The 26,102-nt window shown below is 41.8% G+C and overlaps 1 protein-coding gene across 1 annotated transcript; it reads right to left on the bottom strand.

Moving 5' to 3' along the window:
• Positions 1-5,848: 5,848 nt before the first annotated feature.
• LOC149463805 (protein kinase C theta type-like) lies at positions 5,849-24,496 on the bottom strand. Its single transcript, XM_089674687.1, has 5 exons — positions 24,423-24,496; positions 22,955-23,156; positions 21,815-22,054; positions 21,594-21,695; positions 5,849-5,881 (listed from the first exon to the last, which is right to left on the bottom strand). Exons 1-5 carry the CDS (start codon positions 24,494-24,496, stop codon positions 5,849-5,851), a joined length of 651 nt encoding a protein of 216 aa, XP_089530813.1.
• Between the last annotated feature and the right edge of the window lie 1,606 nt (positions 24,497-26,102).

Below are 26,102 nucleotides of genomic sequence, written 5' to 3' on the forward strand. Positions count from 1 at the left end.
AGGTCTTGCGAGGAGCGAAGAGTACGGTTTGGGTGGTATTTAGAGACAAGGTCGTTGATGTAAGTAGGGGCAGTGTTATGAACGGCTTTATACGTCAGCGTTAGTGTTTTGAATTTTATCCGTTGGGCAATTGAAAGCCAGTGGAGGGATTGGCAGAGAGGGGTGGCAGATACAGAGCGGTTAGTAAGGTGAATGAGTCTGGCAGCAGCAGTCATGATGGACTGGAGTGGGGATAGCCTGCGATGAGGTAGGCCAGTGAGGAGGGAGTTACAGTAGTCAAGGCGTGATATAACAAGGGAGTGAATGAGTTGCTTAGTGGTTTCCGAGGTTAGGAACGGTTGTATCTTGGAGATGTTGCGGAGGTCAAGTCTACATGAGTTTGTTAACGATTGCACCTATGGCTGAAAGGACAGATTGGAGTCTAGGATTACATCTAGTACCCTGGCGTGAGGGGTGGGACTGATGATAGTGTTGTTGACCTATCACATTTTTGGAGCCCCTGGACCACCAGAACAGTGGAAACACCAAAACAATTACCCCATTTTTGAAAGCAAACACTGCATGGTATTTTCTGAAAGGCTTAGTGAGTAGTTTTTTGCCAAACATTTTTGGAAAATGCAGGAAAGAAAATTTTTTTTTTTTTTTTTTTTTACACAAAGTTGTCAATTAATAAGATATTTCTAACACAGGGTATGGGCATACTTAGAATTACATTCTGCTACTCCTGAGCATGGTGATACCACATGTGTGAGACTTTTTCACAGTCTAGCCACATAGAGGGGCCCAATATCCAAGGAGCACCTTCAGGCATTCTAGACGGATAAATTATACATCTAATTTCCTGACTACCTATCACATTGTTGGAGGCCCTCAACACCAGGACAGCAGAAACACCCACAATGTGACCAAATTTTGGACAGGTACGTCCACTCAGAATGGCACTTTTCCCACCCGGCGACTTATGTATGTTTTAAAGAGCACTATTGCAAAATAAAAATTACATACTGTATATTATAAAGTCTTTCAGTAGCATTAATGGTTTTGTTTTTCTAAGTCCCCCCATACCAATCTTTTTCCCTGTTTGTTCAGCCAGTAGATTATTTTTCCACTTTCTTTAAAAAGACAAGCTGTCCAGCCTAAGTTTAATTTACTGGAAGGACCATAACATCAGCAAGAGTGCTTTCAATGACAAGCCTTTATACATACGGCTTAAATATTTGTACCAAAATATAACAAACCTTTGCTCTGACTGCTAAAAAATGTTAGCTGAAGTTGAGCTTTATTTTGTTTGCTCTCAACTAAAGTGTATTTTACTTCAACATTTCATATTCCTGATATGTGTCTGTTGTACCATGTACTTGTGCTAAAAAATATCAAATTTTCTTTGCATTGCTTCTGTTTTGTAAAATCCCTGGTGATCCCCTCAATTCCCTTGCTTTCCTAATTCAAATTGACCACACTAGGCATGGAAACTCATGGTTAGTTCTCTGGCTGTGCTGGGACCACAGCCTACCTATACTCCATTGGTCAGATTTGTGCGGACATGTCTTCCTGTACAGCCGTTCACTGGAAAGATCAGCTGTTTCCCTGCTTCTTGCTGATATGCTCCCATGCAGTCTACACCCACACCCCTCCATGCCCCCTTAAGCAGCTGAGAACAGAGGTTATGTGATCACCTATAAAAAGAGAAAAAGGTATTTATAATGTGTGTATGTGTGTGTGTGTGTGTGTATATATATATATATATATATATATATATATATATATATACACACACACACACACACTGGATATAAAAAGTCTACACACCCGTTAAAATGTCAGGTTTCTGTGTTAAATAATTTCAGAACTTTTTCTGCCTTTAATGTGACCTATAAACTGTACAACTCAATTGAAAAACAAACTGAAATCTTTTAGGGGGGGAAGTAAACATAACAAACTAAAATAATGTGGTTGCATAAGTGTGCACACCCTCTTATAACTGGGGATATAGCTATGTTCAGAATAAAGCAATCCCATTTAAAATCATGTTAAATAGGAGTCAGTACACACCTGCCGTCATTTAAAGTGCCTCTGATTAACCCCAAATAAAGTTCAGCTGTTCTAGTAGGTCTTTCCTGACATTTTCTTAGTCGCCTCCTACAGCAAAAGCCATGGGACGCAGAGAGCTTCCAAAGCATCAGAGAGATCTCATTGTTAAAATGTATAAGTCAGGAGAAGGGTATAAAAGAATTTCCAAGGCATTAGATATACCATGGAACACAGTGAAGACAGTCATCATCAAGTGGAGAAAATATGGCGCAACAGTGTCATTACCAAGAACTAGACGTCCCTCCAAAATTGATGAAAAGACTAGAAGAAAACTGGTCTGGGAGGCTGCCAAGAGGCCTACAGCAACATTAAAGAAGCTGCAGGAATATCTATCAAGTACTGGCTGTGTGGTACATGTGACAACAATCTTCTGTATTCTTCATATGTGTGGGCTATGGGGTAGAGTGGCAAGCTGGAAGCCTTTTCTTACGAAGAAAAACATCCAAGCAAGTTAAATCTTGCAAAAACACATCTGAAGTCTCCCAAAAGCATGTGGGAAAATGTGTTATGGTCTGAAACCAAGGTTGAACTGTTTGGCCATAATTCCAAAAGATACGTTTGGCGCAAAAACAACACTGCACATCACCAAAAGAACACCATACCCACAGTGAAGCATGGTGGTGGCAGCATCATGCTTTGGGGCTGTTTTTCTTCAGCTGGAACTGGGTCCTTAGTCAAAGTAGAGGGAAGTATGAACAGTTCCAAATACCAGTCAATATTGGCACAAAACCTTCAGGCTTCTGCTAGAAAGCTGAACATGAACATCTTTCAGCATGACAACAACCCAAAGCATACATCCAAATCAACAAAGGAATGGCTTCACCAGAAGAAGATGAAAGATTTAGAATGGCCCAGACCTGAATCAGATTGAAAATCTGTGGGGTGATGTGAAGAGGGCTGTGCACAGGAGATGTCCTCGCAATCTGACAGATTTGGAGTGTTTTTGCAAAGAAGAGTGGGCAAATATTGCCAAGTCAAGATGTGCCATGCTGATAGACTCATACCCAAAAAGACTGAGTGCTGGAATCACATCAAAAAGTGCTTTAACAAAGTATTAGTTTAAGGGTGTGCACACTTATGCAACTATATTATTTTAGTTTTTTATGTTAACTTCCCCCCTAAAAGATTTCAGTTTGTTTTTCAATTGAGTTGTACAGTTTATAGGTCACATTAAAGGTGGAAAAAGTTCTGAAATGATTTATCTTTGTCTCGCTTTTTCACATCACAGAAACCTGACATTTTAACAGGGGTGTGTAGACTTTTTATATCCACTGTATATGTACACACTCACAAATAAATGCAAATATTTTGCCTTGCATTTCTATTTTAAACTGAATGGGTTGTTTTACAAGGTGAGGGTTCACATGCTGTATACTTTAAAGCCTTGAAACCTCATATCTATATATCCTGTTTACAGGGAGAACAAACACCGTTGTCACCCTATTACTGGCAGTCTGATGCGCTGGACTGATAGAAATAAAAATTGTTTCATACGGATTTATATCCGTGATTTTGCAATTCTGGGTAGGGGGCGCACGTGCCCTACCCGCGCCGCCATTCGCGCCTACGGCTGTCAATCACCAGGTTCCGGCCGGTGATTAATCGCCGGCGCCCGATGTTTGCCGAGCATCTCACACTGCGTAAATTGATTGCACTATATAAGTACCTGAAATAAATAAATAAATCTCTGATGGGAAAGAGAACTGTTTGCAAACAAAACAGTTCTCCTCCCTGTCAGCTCGTGCACACTGCTTTGCACAACACAGCCATGCAAAGCAGTGTGCTTACGGTGAAGCCCATAGACACAGACAAGTAAAACAGCACACAGTTAACCCTTTGATCACCCCTCATGTTAACCCCTTTCTGCCCAGTGCCATTAGTACATTGTCAGTGTTTTTTATTAGCACTGATCAGTGTATTGGTGTCACTGGGGATGTCAGTGACACCAAATCAGTTCCCCCCAGTGTCAGAATGCCCCCTGCAGTCCTGCTTTAAGTCGCTGAGTGCTGCCATTACTAGTATGAAAAAAAAAATCCCATTATCTATATCGCCGTTTATAAATGCTATACCTTTCATGTAAACCAACTAATTTACACGTATTGGGATTTTTTTTTAGCAAAGACATGTCGCAGAATACATTTTGGCCTAAATGTATGACAAAATTAGATTTTTAAAATTTTTTTACTGGACTTATTTAATAGCAAAAAGTCAAAAATATTTTTTCACCAGTCTTGCAGAGAATCATCCGCCATATCTTCTTCTTTGCTCTCAGGTGTATTCTTATCTGGAACCACCAGGCAACCTCATCACTGCAACCCATGCTTCCTTGGGCACAGCACCCTCTTTCAAAACCTTTAGGGGTGCTTTGCACTTATTTATTTATTTCAGGTACTTATATAGCGCAGTCAATTTATGCAGCGCTTTACATATATATTGTACATTCACATCACTCCCTAACCCTCAAGGGGCGTACAATCTAAGGTCCTTAACTCACATTCATATACAAAGGTCAATTTAGACAGGATCCAATTAACTTACCAGCATGTCTTTGGAGTGTGGGAGGAAACCAGAGTACCCAGAGGAAACCCACGCAGGTACAGGGAGAACATGCAAACTCCAGGCAGGAGGTGCCGTGGCTGGGATTCGAAGCAACGACCCTAGTACTGCCAGGCGGAAGTGCTAACCATTTAGCCACTGTGCTGCCCTAAGGGGAGCCCTCTCCTTAGCCTCGGGTCAGGTATGTGATAGATTCATGCTGATAGCAGAGAAACGAAACAGCAGACAGAAATTACACTTAAGCCAGGAATACACAGTAAGAAACAGTAAGAAATTTGACCGAAAAATTTAATTGATCAAATGATCGACCGAATTTCTCTTCTTTGATCAGCAGGATGTTTTAACTGATAATGATATTGTGAATGAAAAAATTGAACAATAGTGAAAAATATTTTCGTTTCGCATGCGATCGACTTATTTTCTATGCGGTGATATGACGATCGTCCGAAAAAAATCTATCAAGCGCTATCATGCATGAGCAGAAACAGGAGATGACCCAGATGTTTATGTCCAAGGATCCATAAATCCAATTTATTTCAATTATATCCAAGGATCCATAAATCCAATTTATTCCAATTATGTCCAAGGATCCATAAATCCAATTTATTCCAATTATGTCCAAGGTTCCATAAATCCAATTTAATCCAATTATTTCCAAGGATTTATGTCCAATCGCCCATTCTAGGCGGCAGGGCGTTGAGTGCCAGGGCGTGGCTACAAGGTCACGCGCACACTGGCATCACTTCCACGGAAGACGTCAACACTATGTATTGGTTAATGTGGGCCATAATTTCGACCAACGAACGAACGCCGATTGGTGGTCGAATGACCGATCGGTCAATTTTCTTACTGTGCATTCCTGTCATTAGTGCTCTCAATTGAGATACACTATAGAGGGATATGCTTTGTTCATATTTCACATCTGAGGTTTACAACAACTTTAAGGGATTTATCCTTTCCATTTGCCCTGCTGACCTTTGTCACCGAGACAGGAAAAGATGGGAAATCCAAAGATTTACTTACATTTGAACAAGAAGTGAGGGGGAACTTCCATCAGTGACACCTTGCGACAACTAATTTCCACCTGTTGTGTCTCAAGGGGGGCTAGAGGTGAAGTGAAATCCCTCAAAGGGAAAAAAAAATTATTCCCTACTATATCCAAAATGAAAAAAAAATTGCTAAGACATTTTGGGATTGATTCCTACTCCAGTTTGTCCCCCTCCTGTCTGGCATCCTACAATTGAAAAAAATCAAAGGAAATAGGTAGAAAATTCTTGTTGAAAAACTTCTACATCAAATCAAAATGCAGCCTTCTTTGGGTATTCTGTTAGCAGGCGGAGCTGACTATCAAGATACTATAGTGGCAGCAGGAGATCCATTCATCCACGCTGTCTTTGATTTTTTTTTTTTGGACAGCACAGACAAAAAAAATGCATGTGTATGGACAGCCTTAGGAAATTGTCATTTTCAGAACATTCATTCAATTATCTAAGCATTAAAGGGGACTATCCAACAACTGGTTTAGGCCAAAGACATAAAGATAATCTAAGGACAAAAAAATGAAAATTTTTGTTGAATATAATGGGAACCAACAAATTTTTAATAGTTGAATTTGCTCTGAGCTGTAACTAGTCTTTATGTGCATTCACTTGTCGAAGGAAATCTGGAAGTAGAAGAAAATTCTAAAAATCGAGACATTGACCTGGTACTTGAAAGAAAAGTTGTTCAAAATTAGTTCAATCCATGAAGACACCATTGAATGGTCAAAAAGCTATTTTTATACTTTCTTGTCTGAACGTTCGAACAGAATTCTACAGGTGTAGGGTCAGCATTAGTGAACTCTTTAAATTGATCACAGTTGCAATGTTTACTCGACAGAATTAGTAGAAATTTCTTTCATATCTTTTCTTTTTTCATTTCTTGAAATGTCTTTTTTAAATGTTTTGAAGATTTTGAAACGTCTTGAAATTGTGAAGTTCATTTCTTGAATTTGCTCTTTAAACAAAGCACTAGAAAATCCCTTGCAAAACTCCCTGTGGACGAAACGTGTAAGAGAGAGCCTGTTCACCCAATCCACGTGCTCACCTACACTACAGGTGGGAGATAAACACCGATTGGCAGTTTTATGCTTGCAGATGAGAGACGTTGCAGCAGTGATTTCTCTCTCCTACCAGCAGTGTGATGAAGTGAGTGGCCTCTCAAATGGAAGAATACAATCTAAAGGTCATCAATGTGCAACGAGAATGTGGATCTATACAGTGCATGGTGGAGACAGAGTTTAGGAGAAGTGCTGTTTGGGAGCACTGATGTAGCACTCAATAACGTGAATAGATTTTTATATGAAAATAAAAGGTGTGACAGACCCAACCAGGACAGGGGATTTTGGAGGGGACTGCAGGCTAGCCTCTTGCCTACTGACCATGGGCCCTGGCATCTGAGGGGGCTCTATTCTTTGTGAGGTGTATGCCTGGAGTAGTTTTACTTCAGATTCAAGTCCATGTCTCCCCAAAACAAACATAATCTGAGAACTGGAGGACCAGGATACAGATTTGGGTTCCTTGTGCCCAAACCAGCATTGACTGCTTCAACCCCTTCCTAGACCTAGAGACTCTAAGCAGAAATTATTATCAGCTCAAAACAACCTGATGCTGGGGTCTCCTGCTCTTACGTTTTATCAGTTTATTAAGGTGTTATGTGTTTGCCTATCCTGTCTAGGTGAGATATGTCTTTCTCCCATTGTGTAATTTCTCCATTGTGTACCTCCTAGGTGTGAATTCCCATTGAGTAACCTATTGTTTCTGTCTGTTGGCTAGTCCTCCTGGAGGTTCCTACATGATGGGATTAGTCTTGTGTCAACTTTACCTCGTTACCTAACCATTGTGGGATGTTTACCCCAATGTGTAAAATTTGTCCTTGTTTATGTGGTGATGGCTTCTATGTTTGAAGTGTATAAAATAAAGTTATTCCTTTAGTTTTAACCTCAATATCATGTCTGTGTATGATGCTTGGGGTAAAGGGCTGGTATTAGCTCTCAGTCTGCTGGAAGGGTTTGGAGGACAGGAGGCACCCAGGCAGGGTGCCAGGCGGTCCATCACGATGAAAGGTTTTAGTTGTTACAGCACTATTGGGAGCATTTTTGTTTTTGTAGGCATTTCTGAGAATTATGGAATGGTATGTGGAGACTGAGGAAAATGTATACAAGGGGATTTCACACTGATAACATCAAGTGTTTTTAAGACCTTGCTAAGTTCAAGGTCAAATACCTTTGGCCAGTGATTCTAGACTGACACCGATGTGGGGATCACGGTGTGGAATACTTTTCACAGTGGTGTTTATTGGTGAATAAAGAAGAAGAAAAATAAAAACATCAAGGACACTTACCCCCCCGGTCACATTAACCCCAATTTTGAAATCGTGTGACTTACAGTGAAGTCGCACGATTTCAAAGTCGGATGACTTGCCGATTTCAGGTGCGATTTGCAAGACATCTGACACAGATGTCTATGAAAACTGCACCAAAAGTAGTGCATGCACTACTTTAGAAATCGGTGTCTGAACCGCACCGATATGACCGCTGTAATAGAGGACAATAGGGTGCGACTTGGCATACGATTTGCAAGTCGCATAGCATGCAAATCGCATGCCAAGTCGCACTCGATGTGACCGGGGTGTTAAAGTGGAACTAAACTTTCTCAGCCGACATTATTATAAATCTTATGTTGCTAGCATTAGTAAATAGGTGAAAAGCTATAATACATATTTACTTGATCTAAATTTTTTCTTACATTTCTTCAGTTCACCAAGTTTCGGACGGTAATTACCCGCCGGCGCCCGGTGATTACCGACAATCACAGATGAGAAGGAGGATTATTTTTGTTTTGTTTACAAACAATCTTCCTTCCTGTCAGCTTGAGCACACTGCTAGGGATAGCTGTGCACAGCTCAGCCATTCCAATCAGTGTGCTTACAGTGCAGCACACGCCCCCCGCCTCTTAGTAAAACACTCCCAACACACAGTTAACCCTTTGATCGCCCTTTACATTAATTCCTTCCTGCCCAGTTGCAGTACAGTGTCAGTGCTTTTTTTTAGCACTGATCACAGTATTGGTGTCACCGGGGTGTTAGTGACACCAAGTTAGTTCCCCCCCAGTGTCAGAATGTCCACCACAGTCCTGCTAAAAGTCGCTGATCACCGCCATTACTGGTAAAAAAAAAAATCCCATTATCTATGCCACCATTTGTAAACGATATAACTTTCACGTAAACCAATTAATTTACACGTATGTGGATTTTTTTTTAGCAAAGATATGTCGCAGAATACATTTTGGTGTAAATTTATGACGAAATTTGATTTTTTAAAATTTTTTTACTGGGCATGTTTAATAGCAAAAAGTAAAAAATATTGTATTTTTCTCAAAATTATTGGGAATTTTTTGCTTATAGCGCAAAAAATTAAAATTGCACAGGCGATCAAATACCACCAAAAGAAAATTCAATTTGTGGGAAAAAAAAGGACGTAAATTTCATTTGGGTGCAGCGTTGCATGACCGTGCAATTGTCAGTTAAAGTAACACTGCGCCATTATGCAAAAAATGGCCTGGTCAGGAAGGGGGGTAAATCCTCAGGAGGGCAAGTGGTTAAAAACACCAATAGGTGTACTGAATGGGCTTTGTGCTGATTGCACGTTTATGATCATGACTGTGAATCACTTGCGTCCTTTTTTTCCCACGAATTGAGCTTTCTTTTGGTAGTATTTGATTGCCTGTGCGCTTTTTATTTTTTGCGCTATAAACAAAAAAAGACCGACAATTTTGAGAAAAAAAAACAATATTTTTGACTTTTTCACATTTCGTCATAAATTGAGGTCAAAATGTATTCTGCTCAATGTCTGGTAAAAAAAATCCCAATACGTGTAAATTAATTGGTTTACATGAAAGTTATAGCATTTACAAATGGCGGTATATATACTGGGATTTATTTTTTTATTAGTAATAGCGGCAATCAGCGACTTATTGCAGGACTGCGAGACTGCGGAGAGCATTCTGACACTGGGGGGAACTGATTAACTGCCAATGACATCCCCAGTGACACTAATACAGTGATCAGTGCAGATAAAAAGCACTGACACTGTGCTAATGACACTGGGCAGGAAGGGGTTAACATCTGGGGTGATCAAAGGGTTAATTGCATGCTGTGTGCTGTTTCACTGTGTCAGCACACTGCTTTGTATTGCTCTGCTGTGTGGATGAGCTGACAGGGGAGAGATCTGTATTGTTTATATACAGACCTCTCCCATCAGTGATACTCAGCAATTGCCGGTGCCAGCGGGGAATCTCCAGCTGGGAGCTGGGACAGCTGAAGCCGGCAATGGTGGTGCGCCCGAGCTGACAGGTAGAAGAACTGTTAGTAAACAAAACAGTTCTCCTCTCCGTCAGAGATCCTCGGAAATCACCGGGCGCCGGCGAGTAATCACCGGCCGGGAATGGCTCGCACGTGCCCCCTACCCGGAAATGCAAAATCATGTATATAAACGTGATTTTGCACAGCCCTGCTGCCCTGTAGCAGTACTTCTGCTATAGGGTGGCCGGCAAGCCGTTAATCACTATGCACTATTGGTAGTGGTATAAGCATTGTTTATGAAGGGGGGTGACTATAGGGAGTTGCGCTGCACTTTCTTATGAGGAATATTTATTGAGAGTGACGTGAGATTCACTTTATCTGTGTTCAGCAAGCAACAAGAGGGTGGGTTGTTATATACGGTTTTGACATTTCATTTAACCTCCTTAGCGGTATTCCCGAGTGTAGCTCGGGGTAAAATTTCTATACCAAAAGCGGTAACCCCGAGCTACACTCGGGCTTACCATGCGGCGTTGCTCTGGGGGTCCCTGCAGCACTTACCTTGTCCTTCGCTCCCGCGATGTGTCCCCTGCAGCGTCCCCGGCCATCTCCTCCAGCCGATGCCAGCATCCGGCTTCTGTGTTCCGGTCCCTGTGACGTCGGGACGTACGGGCGCCGGAACCGGTGGGAAATTTGAATTTTTTTAAAAATGTCATGTTTGCTGTCATTGCTATTTCAATGCATTTCACATACATTTTGTCCCTACTGCTTTGTCCTGTGCCCTGCCTGCATTTTGAATGTTCTTTCTGCCTGGAAACTTAGAAAAGTCCATGGCGTCCAAAAAGCGTCCCTTTACGTCAAAAGCGGTTTTAGAACAGCGATAGTAAATCAGAACCACTTGCAGAATTGAGTGATAATGATTCGTGGGGGAAATTCGTCATCAGACACTGAAAACGATTTTGCGACTTTGCTCAGCGATGTGCGAATTTGCCTCTGTATTTCAAATTTCAGTGTTTTTGGTTTGATTATATTATTAAATTAAATTTATTATTATTATATTATTATTTTTTATGATTATTTATTAAATTATAATTCATGATTTCGTGTTTCTAGTTTTATCATATCCGGAATGTTTAATAGACTCTTGTTCATACAGATTTCAGTGAGTTATTCCTAAAAATTACAGCCTACAATAAAAAACTACATATTTCCATGCAAAAAAATGGTACCACTTTCAGCACAAAAAATCAGAAAGAATCATACCGCTAGGGAGGTTAATGTCTATAAACAATTTTTGGCACGTGTGATAGATTGAATATAGTTGGTTATTTAGTACAAGGACCTGTCTGATTTGATACAAATGTAATGGATTGTTCAGGTGTGTCCTCAAATTGCATAGTTCTGGTAAATCTAAAGGAAATTGTACAGAGATTGTACAATCAGATTGCATAGTGTATGGTCAGCTTTATACAAGTACTTAGGAGGGAGTGGTTAGAGACATTCAGCTTTCAAGCCCCATTCACATCTCCACATAGCGTGACCTGTGTTTTTGATGTGCACGTGTTTTTTAAAGCGTTTCTTCTCATCGCACATAGGGCAGCCTATTCACTTTAATTGGACTGCCTTACATACGACAAACACTCCAAGGATGCCCCAGAACTTTTTTTGGAGCATGCTTTTTTGGTGTTTTCAGGGTGTTTTTTTGCAGGGCAAACGTATGCCTGCTATCCACACTGGAGTGCCTTTAACATATAATGACAACAACACGCATAGCGCAGCCCATTGATTTCAATGGGCTGCCCTACCCATGGCAAAGTAGCTCATGGGACATTTTGGCATGTTGCGGTTTGCACCTTTTTTACTGTGTTTTACTGCGTTTGTCGCTTGTTTCTTTATGTGGCAAAATGTGTGTTTGCTTCTGTGTTTGGGGTGCTAGTAACAAATGAGACAGAAAGCTTGAATAATTCATTTTAGGTGTAGAAAGGTGGCCATACACTATACAATCTGATTGTACAATCTCCTTTAGATTTACCAAAACTATATAATAGGAGGAAACACATATCTATCCAATTACTCTGTATCCAATCAGGCCAGCCCCTGCACTATGTAGTTGATGGTAGATCTAAAGGAGATTGTACAATCAGATTGTATCGTGTATGGTGAGCCTAAATGATTTCCAGGACACACTTTTCCTGTTTTCAATACTACAGCATTTCTCCACATAGACTGTTACCTGATCGCTCAGCTCCTGCACACTCTGCTTAATCAGTGATCTATGTAGTATATGTAAGATAGAAAAAAAAATTGATGGTTGTATATTTAGTGAGAATGGTGCTTGCATAGGAAATATATGCACCTGTGGAGGTGGGTGGGAGCCATCACCTGGGGGGGGGGGGGGGACATGTGCAGGGTGTGTGTATAGAGAGCTTACATGACTTCCACAAACACTTCTCCTGTTTTCAACACTACATCTCTTCTCCACATAGGCTGTTATCTGATCGCTCAGCTCCTGCACACTCTGCCAAATGAGTGATCTATACAATCTATGTATTGTATTGGAAATGCATGTGTAGCACTACTCCCTTAGGAGTTTCTGAAGATTTGGGTCCCGCTATAGTTCTGCACAGCCAGGCAACATGCATTTTCCATTCACACTTGCATCCAGGAGACAGTAATCAGTCCTTGAGCTTGTTTGTTTTATTTTATTTTATTAGGGATTTGTAATTTGGAAGGGGTAAGGGGTACAAGGGAAGGCCAAAGAATGGCAACAGAGGACAACTCTTTATGGCAGAACAGATTCTTCTTCTTGGAGAGCTATCCAGCATCTCCTAGTGTACTACACCAGACACCAGATACTCATTTATCCAGCTGTACTGGGTAAATCCCTGGGTAGGGGATCCAGTGTCTGTCACTTTAAAAGTTAGAAAGTCCCGGTCAGAAAGCTAATTTAGTTTCCCACTAGAGTGCTCCTTTCTCCAGGGTGTGCAGGTCTACTCACTCAGTCATCAGTCTGTGAGATTATGGGTGGGTGGCTGCTCTCAGGCCTTCTAGCTGGGCCGCTCCTCCTGGCTACACAGGTGGTCCTCTCTCTGGGGGCTGGTGAAGTCTTGACCTTTCCTCCTTTCCAGCTTCCCTGCCTGTAGGTGGGCCGCTTCCCAGCTGGGCCCCCTCCCAGGCTCCTGCTCTCCAGCCTCTCACTTCTCCATCTTCCACCCAAACTCTCTCCCCCTTGCTGAGCAGGATCAAACACTCATAAGGGCTGTCCTGGCCCCTTGCCAAGCCTCCTGTTTGGAATTGGCCAGGATCTTTTGATAGTGCAGACCAGCCACTGCTCACTCCCTCCCACTGCTTCTAGAATTTTCTCAAAAACTCTAGAGCAGGGGGAAGTCCCAGAGAGCTGGTCTGCAGAGCCTCTCAGCCCTGACTGAAATATGACCACCTACTACATCTGGGCTGCTACTCAGCCCTCCTAACTGAAAATGCAATTCTAGCTCCCCCTAGCTATCTAAGAGGGTGCTACACATGCACCCGCAGAGATGGGTGGAGGCCATCACCTGGGGGAGGACAGGTGCGGGGTGTGCATTAATGATGTCAACTGGTGAACTTCTTCCTTCTAGTGGTTCTCCTTTCCTGAACACCAAATTCAGAATGGCTAATGGAGGAGTTTTCAAGAGGGCACTGAAGCTGAGGCAAGGCCTAGTCTAAGAGAAATAGAAATCTTTATCTTTTCTTCAAAAAGTACATTAATGGTATATTGGTACACAGAGAAGCTGGAATTTAGAGGAAAAAAAGGTGAACGATCGTAAAATCGAAAAACCAAACTAGGTTGGGCTGAACAACAGAAACAGGACTTCCAAGACTAGGAAGTAAAGAGGAAAGAAGGTTAAAAGTAAGAAGGGGAAAGGGCATACGGGGAAGAGAGGCATGCAGGCCAAGGGCACCCAGAGGGAGCAGAAGCAATAAGTATGGATGATTGCGACAATGCATTGAGGCTAGCCTCCACGTAAATATCCTGCCAGGGATACACGTGGACCTGAAAGTTTCTTCAGTATTATGTAGAGTGGCCGTAGGATTCTCCATGGCCATGATCTCATTTACTTTGTGAACCACAGAGATTTCATAGGTGGAGTGCGATATCTGCCGCATTCAAAAGATGGATCGTCAGAGAGGTTTTATATTTCTTGATAGGTCTATCTGATAAGTGTAGAAGGCAAGCAGCTGGGATATTGCTCACATCCAAAGATGTAAGGTGTCTGATGACCTCCATCAGCTCATTCCCCACAGCTATTACCTTTTGTATCACCCAACCCTTCCTCTTAGATTGTGAGCTCTAACGAGCAGGGCCCTCTGTTTCCTCTTGTACCAAATTGTATTGTAACTGTAATGTCTACCTTCATTTTGTAAAGTGCTGCGCAAACTGTTGGTACAATATAAAACCTGTATTATAATAATAATCCCCAGGGTAGGATGCTCCTTTAAATCAGTGAGCAACCAGGAGATCCAAGGCCAGCTAAGGGCCTTATTTTTCTAGTCCCTTATCTCGATGGCCTCCCAATGTTTTGCCGAACCGTGGCAGAACCAATCAATTATGCAGGCCATACATTGGTCGAATTCCGAATGATTTTTCGATTGAAAATCAAAAACAGTGTTTGTTCTGTAATCCTATGGTGCCACCAGCTATTTAGAAAATCGGCAGTTTTTCATGAATTTTCCAACATGCCCGATAAACAAAATGGGGAGGAACCACGGAAATTGGCCATTGCCCCACTAACAGAGTGAAAATCGGTCATTTTTTCTTAGGTCTGATTTTCAAACGGAAAATCGTTTGGCAATCGACCCGTGTATGGTCGGCCTAAGTCTGGTCAAATGGTATTATTACTTTCTTACCCAATTGATGAAATGAAATAGTATATTGCATTATTAATATTCCCACATTTGTCTGACGTTCTTGCATATTGATTATCTACTCAATAACACTCGACATTAATTTTTATACATCTAATACTGTTAACTATTGGATAGCTGGTTTCCAGAGAAAGGACCCCACCCATCACATGACTAGTCAGAAACAAGGTACATTAATGTATACTGGGATTTTGTAGGCTGAAATCACACTTGTGGCTTTGCTTGATGTGTTTTTTTTTCAATCAAATATGCATGTTACACGTTACATGGGCATCACTAGAAGTCAAAGCGCATTGATTTGCAATGTAAAATGAATCAATGTGTCTTAAAAATGCATTTTGACACATGGAAAGCTCATCAGAGAAAAAAGGACAAAAATGTCAAGCCATGTATAGGTAAAGTTGATCCAAAGAATACCCGATTGCCTCTTTGGGGATCAAAAAATTTCCCCTACTGGATCATGTTTATTGGGGTTTTTTGCCTTCCTCTGGATCATCTGTGGATAGGATTGTATAACATTTGTTTTTACATTTTTTCCTTTTTATTGATTGAACTAGATGTTCTTGTGTCTTTTTCAACCAGACTAACTATGTAACATGTTTGGGCCCATCAACCTTAAGTTTTGATTCACACATGTGCGGTGAGCTCAGGTTTCACATCTAATTGATACAGTAGTTGTTCAGTAGTTCAGGTCAGGGTTACATCACGTTCAGGACATGTTTAGATCAGGTTCAGGTCAGGATTTTATCCCGTTCACTGACATGCGGTTTAGAATGGTTCCCAGTACCTGTAATCCACACCTGAACACCGGATCACACTGCTCAGAGAACGGACAGGACTTTTTTCAATCTGCACTGCCAGTGTAGCGAACATACAGGCACCATAGGATGCAATGTTATTTCACATGTCATGTGGATTGGATGCAGTTCAAACCGCATCCAATCTGCATATATGTGAACCGGCACTAAGAAATGTGTTTTTATAATGTCTCTATTTGAGTACTTGCTTCTTGTACCCTCCCACAAATTGGAGGAGCCTTGGGGACTTATTATGTGACCTTATTCACTTATTATTTAAAGACTTGTTATGCAGCATCCAAAATTGGCTCTGACAAAGAGGGGATCACCCCTCGAAACATGTCAGCCTTTTGGAAGGTCTTCACTCATTTGGGATTCATCCAGGAGACCAGAGGTTCTCATGTTCATTATGGAGTTTGATATTCCTTTTTACTTGTGTTGTTGGTGAGTATATATCTACTTTTTTTATTAATGAAATCATCCTTGAGGTAATGCGCTAGGCTGGTGCACCCTCTGTCTCTTGTTTTTCCAAGATGAGAGATACAAAGGGTAGTCGTTGTAGACCTCACCCTGTAAATTCAAGTTGCTTTTAATGGGGGCACTTAAAGAGTTCAAGTCTCATGGACTTAGTCTGCATAGATTTCCTCTACATTAACAATGATTCCAGAGGAATTGGAAAGGTGCTGTACATTTCTGACCACTTTACCTAATACGTATAAGCTTTTCCTACCAACCATGGAAAGGGAGTTACAGTCCCCAGAGTGCTTTATAAAAGGTATTTTGACCATTATGGACTACTCCAGAGATTGCACTCAGATCAAGGCAGACATTTTGAGAGCAAGCTAATTAACTAGTAGCAGACCGCAGATAGCCGAATGACGGCTGCACTGCGGCCGGCCAGTTCTGAGTGGACGTCATATGACGTCCCCCCAGAACGCGCTCTCCTGCGCGCCCCAGGGGGCGCGCACCCGGCGATCTCCATGATCGCTGTGTCCTACGGACACAGCTGATCACGTGATGTGGTAAAAGGCCAATCACAGCGGTCTTTTACCACGTGATCAGCGGTGTCCAATGACACGCTGATCAGAGGGAAATGCAAGTGCCGGTTCTCAGCTGCACTTTCCTCACGCTGTCAGATCGTGAGGAAAGTACTGCCGCGAACCGGCAGTTGTCAGAGCGGGGATCGGCACTGATCATCAGGGCACTGATCATCAGTGCCCTGATGATCGGTGCCCAGCAGTGCCACCCGCAAGTTCCGCCCACCTGTGCCCAGCAGTGCGCCCACTAACTCCGCCCACCTGTGCCCAGCAGTGCGCCCACTAACTCCGCCCACCTGTGCCCAGCAGTGCGCCCACTAACTCCGCCCACCTGTGCCCAGCAGTGCACCCACCTGTGCCCAGCAGTGCATCCACCTGTGCCACTCTGCAGTGTCACACCTGTGCCCAGAAGTGCCACCTACCTGTGCCCAGCAGTGCCACCCACCTGTGCCCACCCACCTGTGCCCACCAGTGCCACCCACCTGTGCCCACCAGTGCCGCCCACCAGTGCCACCCACCAGTGCAGCCCACCAGTGCCACCCACCAGTGCAGCCCAGCAGTGCTGCCAGTCAGTGCCACCAGTCAGTGCCCAGCGGTTGTGCCAGTCAGTGCCGCCAGTCAGTGCCCAGCAGTGATGCCAGTCAGTGCTGTCTATCAGTACCCATCATCAGTGTCACCTATCAGTGCCGCCTATCAGTGCTGCATATTAGTGCCGCCTATCCGTGACACCTCATTAGTGCTGTCTATCAGTGCCGCCTATCCGTGCCACCTCATTAGTACTGCCTATCAGTGCCCTTTAGTGCTGCCTATCAGTGCCCATCAGTGCCGCCTATCAGTGCCAATCAGTGCTGCCTCATCAACGCACATCAATGAAGGAGAAAAATTACCTGTTTGAAAAATTTTATAATAGAAACAAAGAAACTTTTTTTTTTTTCAAATTTTTTGCAACTTTTTTATTTATAGCGCAAAAAGTAAAGCGCCCAGTGGCAATTAAATACCACCAAAAGAAAGCTCTATTTGTGAGAAAAAAATGATCAAAATTTCATATGGGTACAATGTTGCATGACCGCGCAATTGTCAATCAAAGTGCGGCAGCGCTTACAGCTGAAAATTGGCCTGGTAAATAAGGGGGTATAAGTGCCTGGTAGGCAAGTGGTTAAGGAGTGAACACAATTATGACACAAATGGTATGCGCTTTTTGGTTCTTGAGAGAGCTCTCCCCCACTCAAGAGGGGCGATTTTGATAACACTGTTCTGCAAAAAGAATGAAGATGGATTTTCAACCTTAAAGCCTGTAAAAAAAAAAACAGGCCTAAATGAGAAGTTTTGTTATGCCTCCTTTTTGTAAATGCCAAAGGGATGTACAGCAGCATCTTGGAAAAATTGGTACAGGATCTATCTTTGATGTCTGTATAATACTCTGTACAATTTATCATGTGTAGTGTATGTATGTTGTAACTTGTGTTTGATGAGAGGAGGAGACTGTTGGGATTTTTGGACTTTATTTTTATCATTTTCCCTTCCCTTTTTTTTATTCTTTTTTTTCGGGGGGGGGGGGGGGCGGAAAGGTTCTGATAGGTGACCCATGCCATACGGGGCGGTTTGGACGATTAAGATGTGCAGTGACACGTGCTTGTTTTGGTTGGTGGCTTTTTATAGGCGGGACGTTGGGGGACGGGAGGGACAGAAGGCGGCACTGGATATGGGAGGGAGGGATATATATATGTGATCAGGAGTAGCGCTCTCTCTTTTGGTGGCCATTTTGTAAACAATATATAGGCTGGATTGATATGGTGGTAGTGTTTGGTAAGTGTAGATCCATTCTGCTTCGTTGCATCTTACAACCTATGCTTGATGCATCATTTGGAACTATGTCAGCTTTTCATTTCACCTTGGTGAAGCTAGCTAGTTCTATTTTTTCTTTTTCATGTTTTAGGCCAATTTTAAGTTCTGGTGGCCGTTCTTTTGAGTGGCTAGTGTATGGAGGACAAGGTGAATTTGAATAATTGCTGTAAGCCGTAAATGGCCATCTCAACCTACAGTTTTCTGCGAGCTATTTGTATGTTGATCTCGTCCTTAAAGATACGAGGTTAGAATGTGTTGCAAGGGAAAGTATGAATATATATGATGAATAGCAGCTAAGTTATATTTGTTGCATGTTCTTGCCCTCATCTAGGACTACATATCAGTACCTTTATAATAAGTACTTGGAACAACCGTATGGGGGTCAACTATCCTTCTTTCATTCAAATAAGCATTCCTGTATTAGAGTTTAACTTTTAATATATTTGCAGGTAATATTGGGTAAGTGTCACAATACAATTATAATTTGATATGCACCCTGTATCCTTAGTGCATCTGCTCGTCTGGGTCCTTTATCTGTTAGCCCTCCCCCCCATGGGTCGCTTTTTCCACTCCTTGGGTCTCTTTTGCCCTTTGTGAGTTTGCATTTGTTTTCTTTTTCCAACTTTTGTCCACCATTTAGTGATTATCAATTTAGTCGATGTTTGTCTATTTTAGCATTTTGTATTCTATGATTGTATATTTTTAAATTGTCATAGTGATTCATCCGAAGCGTGGATCCTGAAGTAGCAATTTAGAGTGAAACGCGTTGATCCTACATGCTCATGTTTCTTTATGATATGATTCCAAAACCACATGCAGATGTTATCTCTATAGACTGTTTTGGTTTTAAATATGCAAAGTGTTTTTTCACTTTTTAAATGATGAACCAATAAAATGCATAGTTTTTATTTTTTACTATTATTATAGATTTATTTTTTCTCCATTATATGGCACACACAAAGTCCCACTATCTTTGGAGAGGGGACACGACCATTTGGTTAGTCAGATGTGACTTCCCACTCCGGTCTCTTTCTCTTGCTTTATAATTAAGGCGTTACTCCAGTTGCCAAACATCTACATGAGTCAGACAACTCCTTAACACCCTGCATATGATCTTCTCCCTGAAGGCCAAATACAAGCAAGCCTGGAGCCATAGGGCTGAAGCCATGGTCCATGCTGTTAATAGCACAAGGCATGAGAGTTACAAAATTCTCCCTCTATTTCCTGATATTCAGCAGGGACCCAGACTGCCCATTGACCTCCACCGGTGCTATTAGTCATCAAATCCATTACTAATATGTGGCTCACCTGAAAGATACCTCGCTTACCATGCGGCTGAAGAAACCTCCGCAAAAAAAAAACCCAAGGGAGTAAACGAAAGATTACTTGAGAATATTTGATTCCCAAGATATAGAGAATTTAATCTAGGTGACCAAGTCTTGCTTTCAAATTTGGGAGTATTTTAAGAGCTTACAAAGCAATCCACAACTCTGCCCTCAGCTACATCACTAACTTAACATAAAATAGTGCAGCGCTGAAATAGTGACAATATGACAAACAATTGTCCACTAAAAGTCTTGTTCATATGAACGTATCCAGTGTCAGATGTGAATTCAGAATTGGTGATCCGTGTGGAAATGGCTGGAAAACGCACTCACCAGAAGTAAGACACATAAACGCAGTGTGCGTTTAAAGCTCATGGGTCATCAATCCAGAGGGAAGTAAAGCTGGTAAGTTTTATTGGTTGCTTAGAGTGCTCAGCCGCTATCAGGATTAGCGCTCACTGTTGTTGTTTTCTTATACATCACTAACTTAGTCTCAAAATACCAACCAAATAATTCTATTTGTTCCTCCCAAGACCAGCTTCCCCTCACAGTTGGTCAAACATACGCCTGCGAAAAATGTCTACCAGCCTCCGACCTCCCCTCACAGCTGGTCCAACACACGCCTGAGAAAAAAGTCTAACAGCCTCAAACCTCCCATCATAGTCAATCCAACACATGCCTGCAGGAAAAGACTACTAGCCTCAAACCTATCCATCGCACACTTGGGGAAGAAGCCTACCGGCCTCCAACCTCCCCTCACAGCTCATCTAACATGCCTGCGAAAAAGACTACTGGCCTCCAACCTCCCCTTACAGCCAGTCCAACGCACACCTGAGGAAAAAACTACTGGCCTCCAACCTCCCCTTACAGCCAGTCCAACGCACACCTGAGGAAAAAACTACTGGCCTCCAACCTCCCCTTACAGCCAGTCCAACACACACCTTCGAACAAAGTCTACTAAATTCCAACCTCCCCTCAGAGCTAATCCAATGCGCACCTTCGGAAAAGACTACTGGCCTCCAACTCAGATAATGGTCTGGTATGGATTTTGGGGGGGACCCCATGCCTTTTTTAAATTTTGGCATGGGGGTTCCCCTCAAAACCCATACCAGACCCGAAGGGCTTTGTATGGATTAAGGGGGGGTCCCCATGCCATTTTTTAAATAATTTTTTTAATTTCCGACAATTTTTTCTTTTACATTCAGCTGTCAGTGGGGAACCCCACTGACAGCTGAAACATTAATGCATGGTGTTCACTATATATTACCGCATGACTTGATAAAATAACTCATGCGGTATTTTAGTAGTGTTTTATAGTGAATTCAAACTTTTTTTTTTTAAATGCTGTGCGGTATCCTACCGCATACTCGGATGCGGTAAGATACCGCTTAGTGAATTGTGCCCACTGTCTCCAACCTTCCGTTACAGCCAGTCTATTGTTCTTAGATGATTGGGGGTTCTTTTGCAGGGGGAGCTGATGGCACCTGTGGTCTTTGTATTTCTCCCCGTCTGCTGCTGGTAAAAGAGAACCCTCAATAAAACTCTTCCTCTTCTGTAAACTGATCTTCCTCCTCTTCTGTAAACTGATCTTCCTCCTCTTCTTCAAACTGATCTTCCTCCTCTTCTTCAAACTGATCTTCCTCCTCTTCTTCAGAAGGAGGTATGATTTGTTCCATCTCCATGGAAAATGGTGGACTCACTCTGGCAGCTTCCAGTTTCAGCCAGTCTACCTCCTTGAAAAATGGGTGGCTTCTCAGATCTTTAACAAGCCTCTGTCTTGTGTCGGGGCATTTGCATAGCAGCTGTAAAAATATACAACAATAGGTTAGCTATGGTACAAAGGCAATAACTATGAAATTCTACTTTTATAATAAAAAAAAGAATATCTATTTTTTGCATGCTATAGATGGTGTTTACTTACTTTATCCCCTATGAGGTCCTGGAGATCCATACTGAAGTCAATGGGAAAACTTGGATGATGGTTGCAGATTGCATTTTTGAGCGCCTTGCTGCCTCTAACGGGCGCTGAGATGATGTCTAAGTCGATCTCTGAGTTGGTATCTTGGTAGGGGAATGGATAATTTCCAGTCGCCATCTCGAAGACTATAACTCCCAGGGAGAAATAGTCAACGGCATAACCATATGGAAGACGTAAGTAGATCTGTGAAAATATGAAAAAGAATGGTCAATACTGATTACTGACAAGAATACTACTTAAAGTGTTACTAAACCCAGGACCCTGCATTCATTATATCTGGTCTCCCACAGTACACGGAACATGCAAGTGGAATTATTTCTATGTGGAGCTGCACCAGATTTTCCATCCTCCAGTTTTAATAAATCAACCCCATTGGTCTAAGCTGAGCCGTGTACGCGTTTATAAACTATCCATACCTGGAAATCTTCTTTTAATGTGCATATTTTTAAAGAAATTCATCAAAATAAAAACTTTTCTAGGCACCCACCTGTGCCTTAACGTATTACTAAACCCAGGACCCTGCATTTACTATATCCAGTCTCCCTCAGTACACAGAACATGGAAATGCAATTATTTTAGTAAATATAAACTGCTAAATCCCTTTTCTCATCAGCAGTTAGAGCAGTCTTGTGACTTCTCTCAGTGTCCAGAAGATCACTGGTTAAAACTTGTAGGAGGAGTTTTCATGACTCCTGAGCTCTGTCTGGACAGTGCTGATTAGCCCTGTGCTGATCACATGCACCCACCCAAGAAAACAAAAACCTCTCTTGCAATGCACACCAAACTGAGCATGTGCAGAGTGTCTCCACACGATATGGCTTATCAGGATATAAGAGGGGGATACTGGAAGAAGGGGAGGATAAGAGAAGTAAGGCTCAGCCTTTTTACACAATGCAGAGGATTAACCCCTTAGGTTCCACAGTGAGTATAACAAGCATGCTTTACTGCTTATACAGACTGATTTTACTGTTGTGGGTTTAGTAACACTTTAATACTGAATATTACTATAGTAATAATATATTTATAATAGTATTACTGAATACTAATAAGAAGACATGAAAACAAAAATGATCCAATACTTACTTCTGGAGCAATGTACCTTGGCGTGCCATACCAGACTGTCAGGGTCCGGGACTTGCCCACACCCATTGCTGATAAGCCAAAGTCGGCGATTCTCACATGTCCAACGCTATCCAGCAGAATGTTTTCTGGTTTCAGATCCCGGTGTACAATCCCCTGGCCATGAAGGAACTGCAGACCGCAAATGATCTCCGCAGTGAGGAATCTGATGGAGAGAGAGAAAAGATTGATATGAAGCATTTTATTATAATCTAAGCCAAAGACAATAAAACATTGATGATAACACTTCAATTGTCAGATATAGTCAGGAATCCTTTGCTATAACTAAATTATGTTGAAAGAAAATATTATCAGTAAGGACAGAATTTAGCACAATACTGTACATAGAAGTGTTTTATACTGGTATTTGAAATCGCCGATGAATTGGTAGCAAATAGGCTTTGCAAATTTTCACTATTTTTTTTTGTGATAGTAAAAAGTGTCCAAATACGATTGAATGTGATTGTACAGTCTCTCTTAAAGTCTATGTAAGACCAAAACAGAAAGCAATATAAAAAAAACTTTCCTGCTCCATCCTAAACTACAAAAAAAACTACCCTATTGTCTTGCCTATCTTGTATCCAGAACAAGTCTATCCTATTGTCTTACCTATCTTGTATCTAGAACAAGTCTACACATTGATGTGATCTATCTACAGTACTAATTTCTACCTCCATCCCTATAATCATGGTACCCTATTGTCTTATCTACATTGTATCTAGAACAAGTCTACACACTGATGTGATCTATCTACAGATCTATGTTCCACATCCATCCTTATTATCATGGTACCCTATTGTCTTACCTACATTGTATCTAGAACAAGTCTACACACTGATGTGATCTATCTACAGATCTATGTTCTACCTCCATCCCTTTTATCATGGTACCCTATTGTCTTATCCAGCTTGTATCTAGAACAAGTCTACCCTATTGTCTTACCTACCATGTATCTAGAACAAGTCTACACATTGATGTGCTCTATCTACAGTACTAGGTTCTACCTCCAACCCTGTAATCATGGTACCCTATTGTCTTACCTACATTGTATGTAGAACACGTCTACACACTGATGTGATCTCTCTACAGTTCTATGTTCTACCTCCATCCCTATTATCATGGTACTCTATTGTCTTATCCAACTTGTTTCTAGAACACGTCTACACACTGATGTGATCTATCTACAGTTCTATGTTCTACCTCCATGCCTGTAATCATGGTACTCTATTGTCTTACCTACATTGTATCTAGAACACGTCTACACACTGATGTGATCTATCTACAGTTCTATGTTCTACCTCCATCCCTATTATCATGGTACTCTATTGTCTTATCCAGCTTGTTTCTAGAACACGTCTACACACTGCTGTGACCTATCTACAGTTCTATGTTCTACCCCATCACTATTATCATGGCACTCCTATTGACTTACCTTGTCGTCTCAATATTGAATGGTTTGCATTCTTCCAAGAAGTAATAAAGGTCTCCACCACTCAGGTATTCCATGACGAAGCATATATGATCCTGCACAGAGAAAAAAAAAGATTGAGGTTATAGAAATGATTTGCTCCGTGAATCCCTATTCATCTTTGTAGGTTGTGAGAAAGGTAGGTGTCACTTATAGCAGTATCCTGAGAGGATGACCATTTAACACCAACCTCTGCCACATAATAAGTAGATGATAGAGTTACTTACTTCTGTCAGCAAGACATCATATGCATGAGTGCAGAAAGGGCTGGCACGAACTTTCTTCAATATTCGGCTCTCCTTAAGGATATCGTCAAACTGGTCGTCGTTCTTTTTCTGGATTTTGACAGCCATCAGCTTATCAGTGGAGATTTGTGATGCCAAAACCACCTGGAAGGGAAAGAGGGAAAGAAAATTATAGCTGACAATTGGTGAAGTTTATTCACATTGAATACGTCATTTATGGGTGCACAAAAATGGCTAGAATCACTAAAATTGCATTTTATTCATCACAGGGTCTACATTGGTGAAACTGCTCAAATTCCAGGACCTTCTCTCACTCCTGTCTGGAGTCTCACTAATCCCGCTGCACAGAGATATAAGTCAATGAAGAAAAGTGAGACCCCCTATTCCACCACAACCCATTGCTTCATGAAAAAGCCATTGTCCTTACAACTACATTTCACCACCCCGATTACTTCTGTGTTATATACTTGGAAGCCCAATTAAACTTTCAGCTGACATCAGCAAAATACATTGCACATGCAACAAAGCAAAATATGCGCAATAAAAGTCTTTCAATGTTTTTTAATCAAAAAGCAGCAACAACGTGACAATACAAAAGCCTGTGTCCTGCCAGCATGCTTCAGAGTGGGACTTTTGTTCTCTGTGGGGATCTTTGTTCAGAGGTTCAGCAAATGCCTTTCTTAATCAGAGTCCAGGGCTCTCCAGTCAGCATGAAACAAGAACTTTGCTGATTGGAGAGCATTAGCTCTGACTCATCAATGGGGCATGTCAAACCACTGTAGAGAGACCACTGCTTCCTAATTGAAAGCAAGGACCCCTCTCTAGCACATGATGGCGGGAACAGGCCTTTCTACTTTGGCTTTAGCTGCTATAGAAAAAACATGTAAAGCCTTTTAGTTTGGTGCACCTGGGATGTATTTAGCTGAATGAAATGGAAAGAATAATTGGACTAGTGTATGTCCAACTCTGTAACGGCCACACAGACTGGAAAAAATGTTTTTCTTTAGTAGAGTGGGGGGGGGGGGGTTTCCTTACATTTTCCATCACTTCCTGTCTGGTGAAACCATTGTCAGCAGTACAGGAAGTAAGGGGAAATCTCTCTAATGCAGCCTTGGAGTGATAAAACCCAACAAAGGTTCTAATCTTCAGCTGCTCTATGTGAAGATTTTAAATCCAAGAAAAGATCCAACAACTTACCTTTCCAAAACATCCCTCTCCGAGGAAATCAAGGACTTTGTAGCCTTCCAACTCCGGGATATCTTCCATAGTACTGGCGTACTGATAGTCACATTCTGGTGGATTCTCAATGTGGACATCAGTTTCTGATTGAGTCTCCATGTAAACATCACATTCTGGTGGATTCTCAATGTGGACATCAGTTTCTGATTGAGTCTCAATG

The sequence above is a fragment of the Staurois parvus genome, unplaced genomic scaffold (genome assembly GCF_062004578.1).
Source record: "Staurois parvus isolate SC_StPar_1 unplaced genomic scaffold, SC_StPar_1.0 ptg000151l, whole genome shotgun sequence".
In the NCBI taxonomy this organism is placed as follows: domain Eukaryota; kingdom Metazoa; phylum Chordata; class Amphibia; order Anura; family Ranidae; genus Staurois; species Staurois parvus.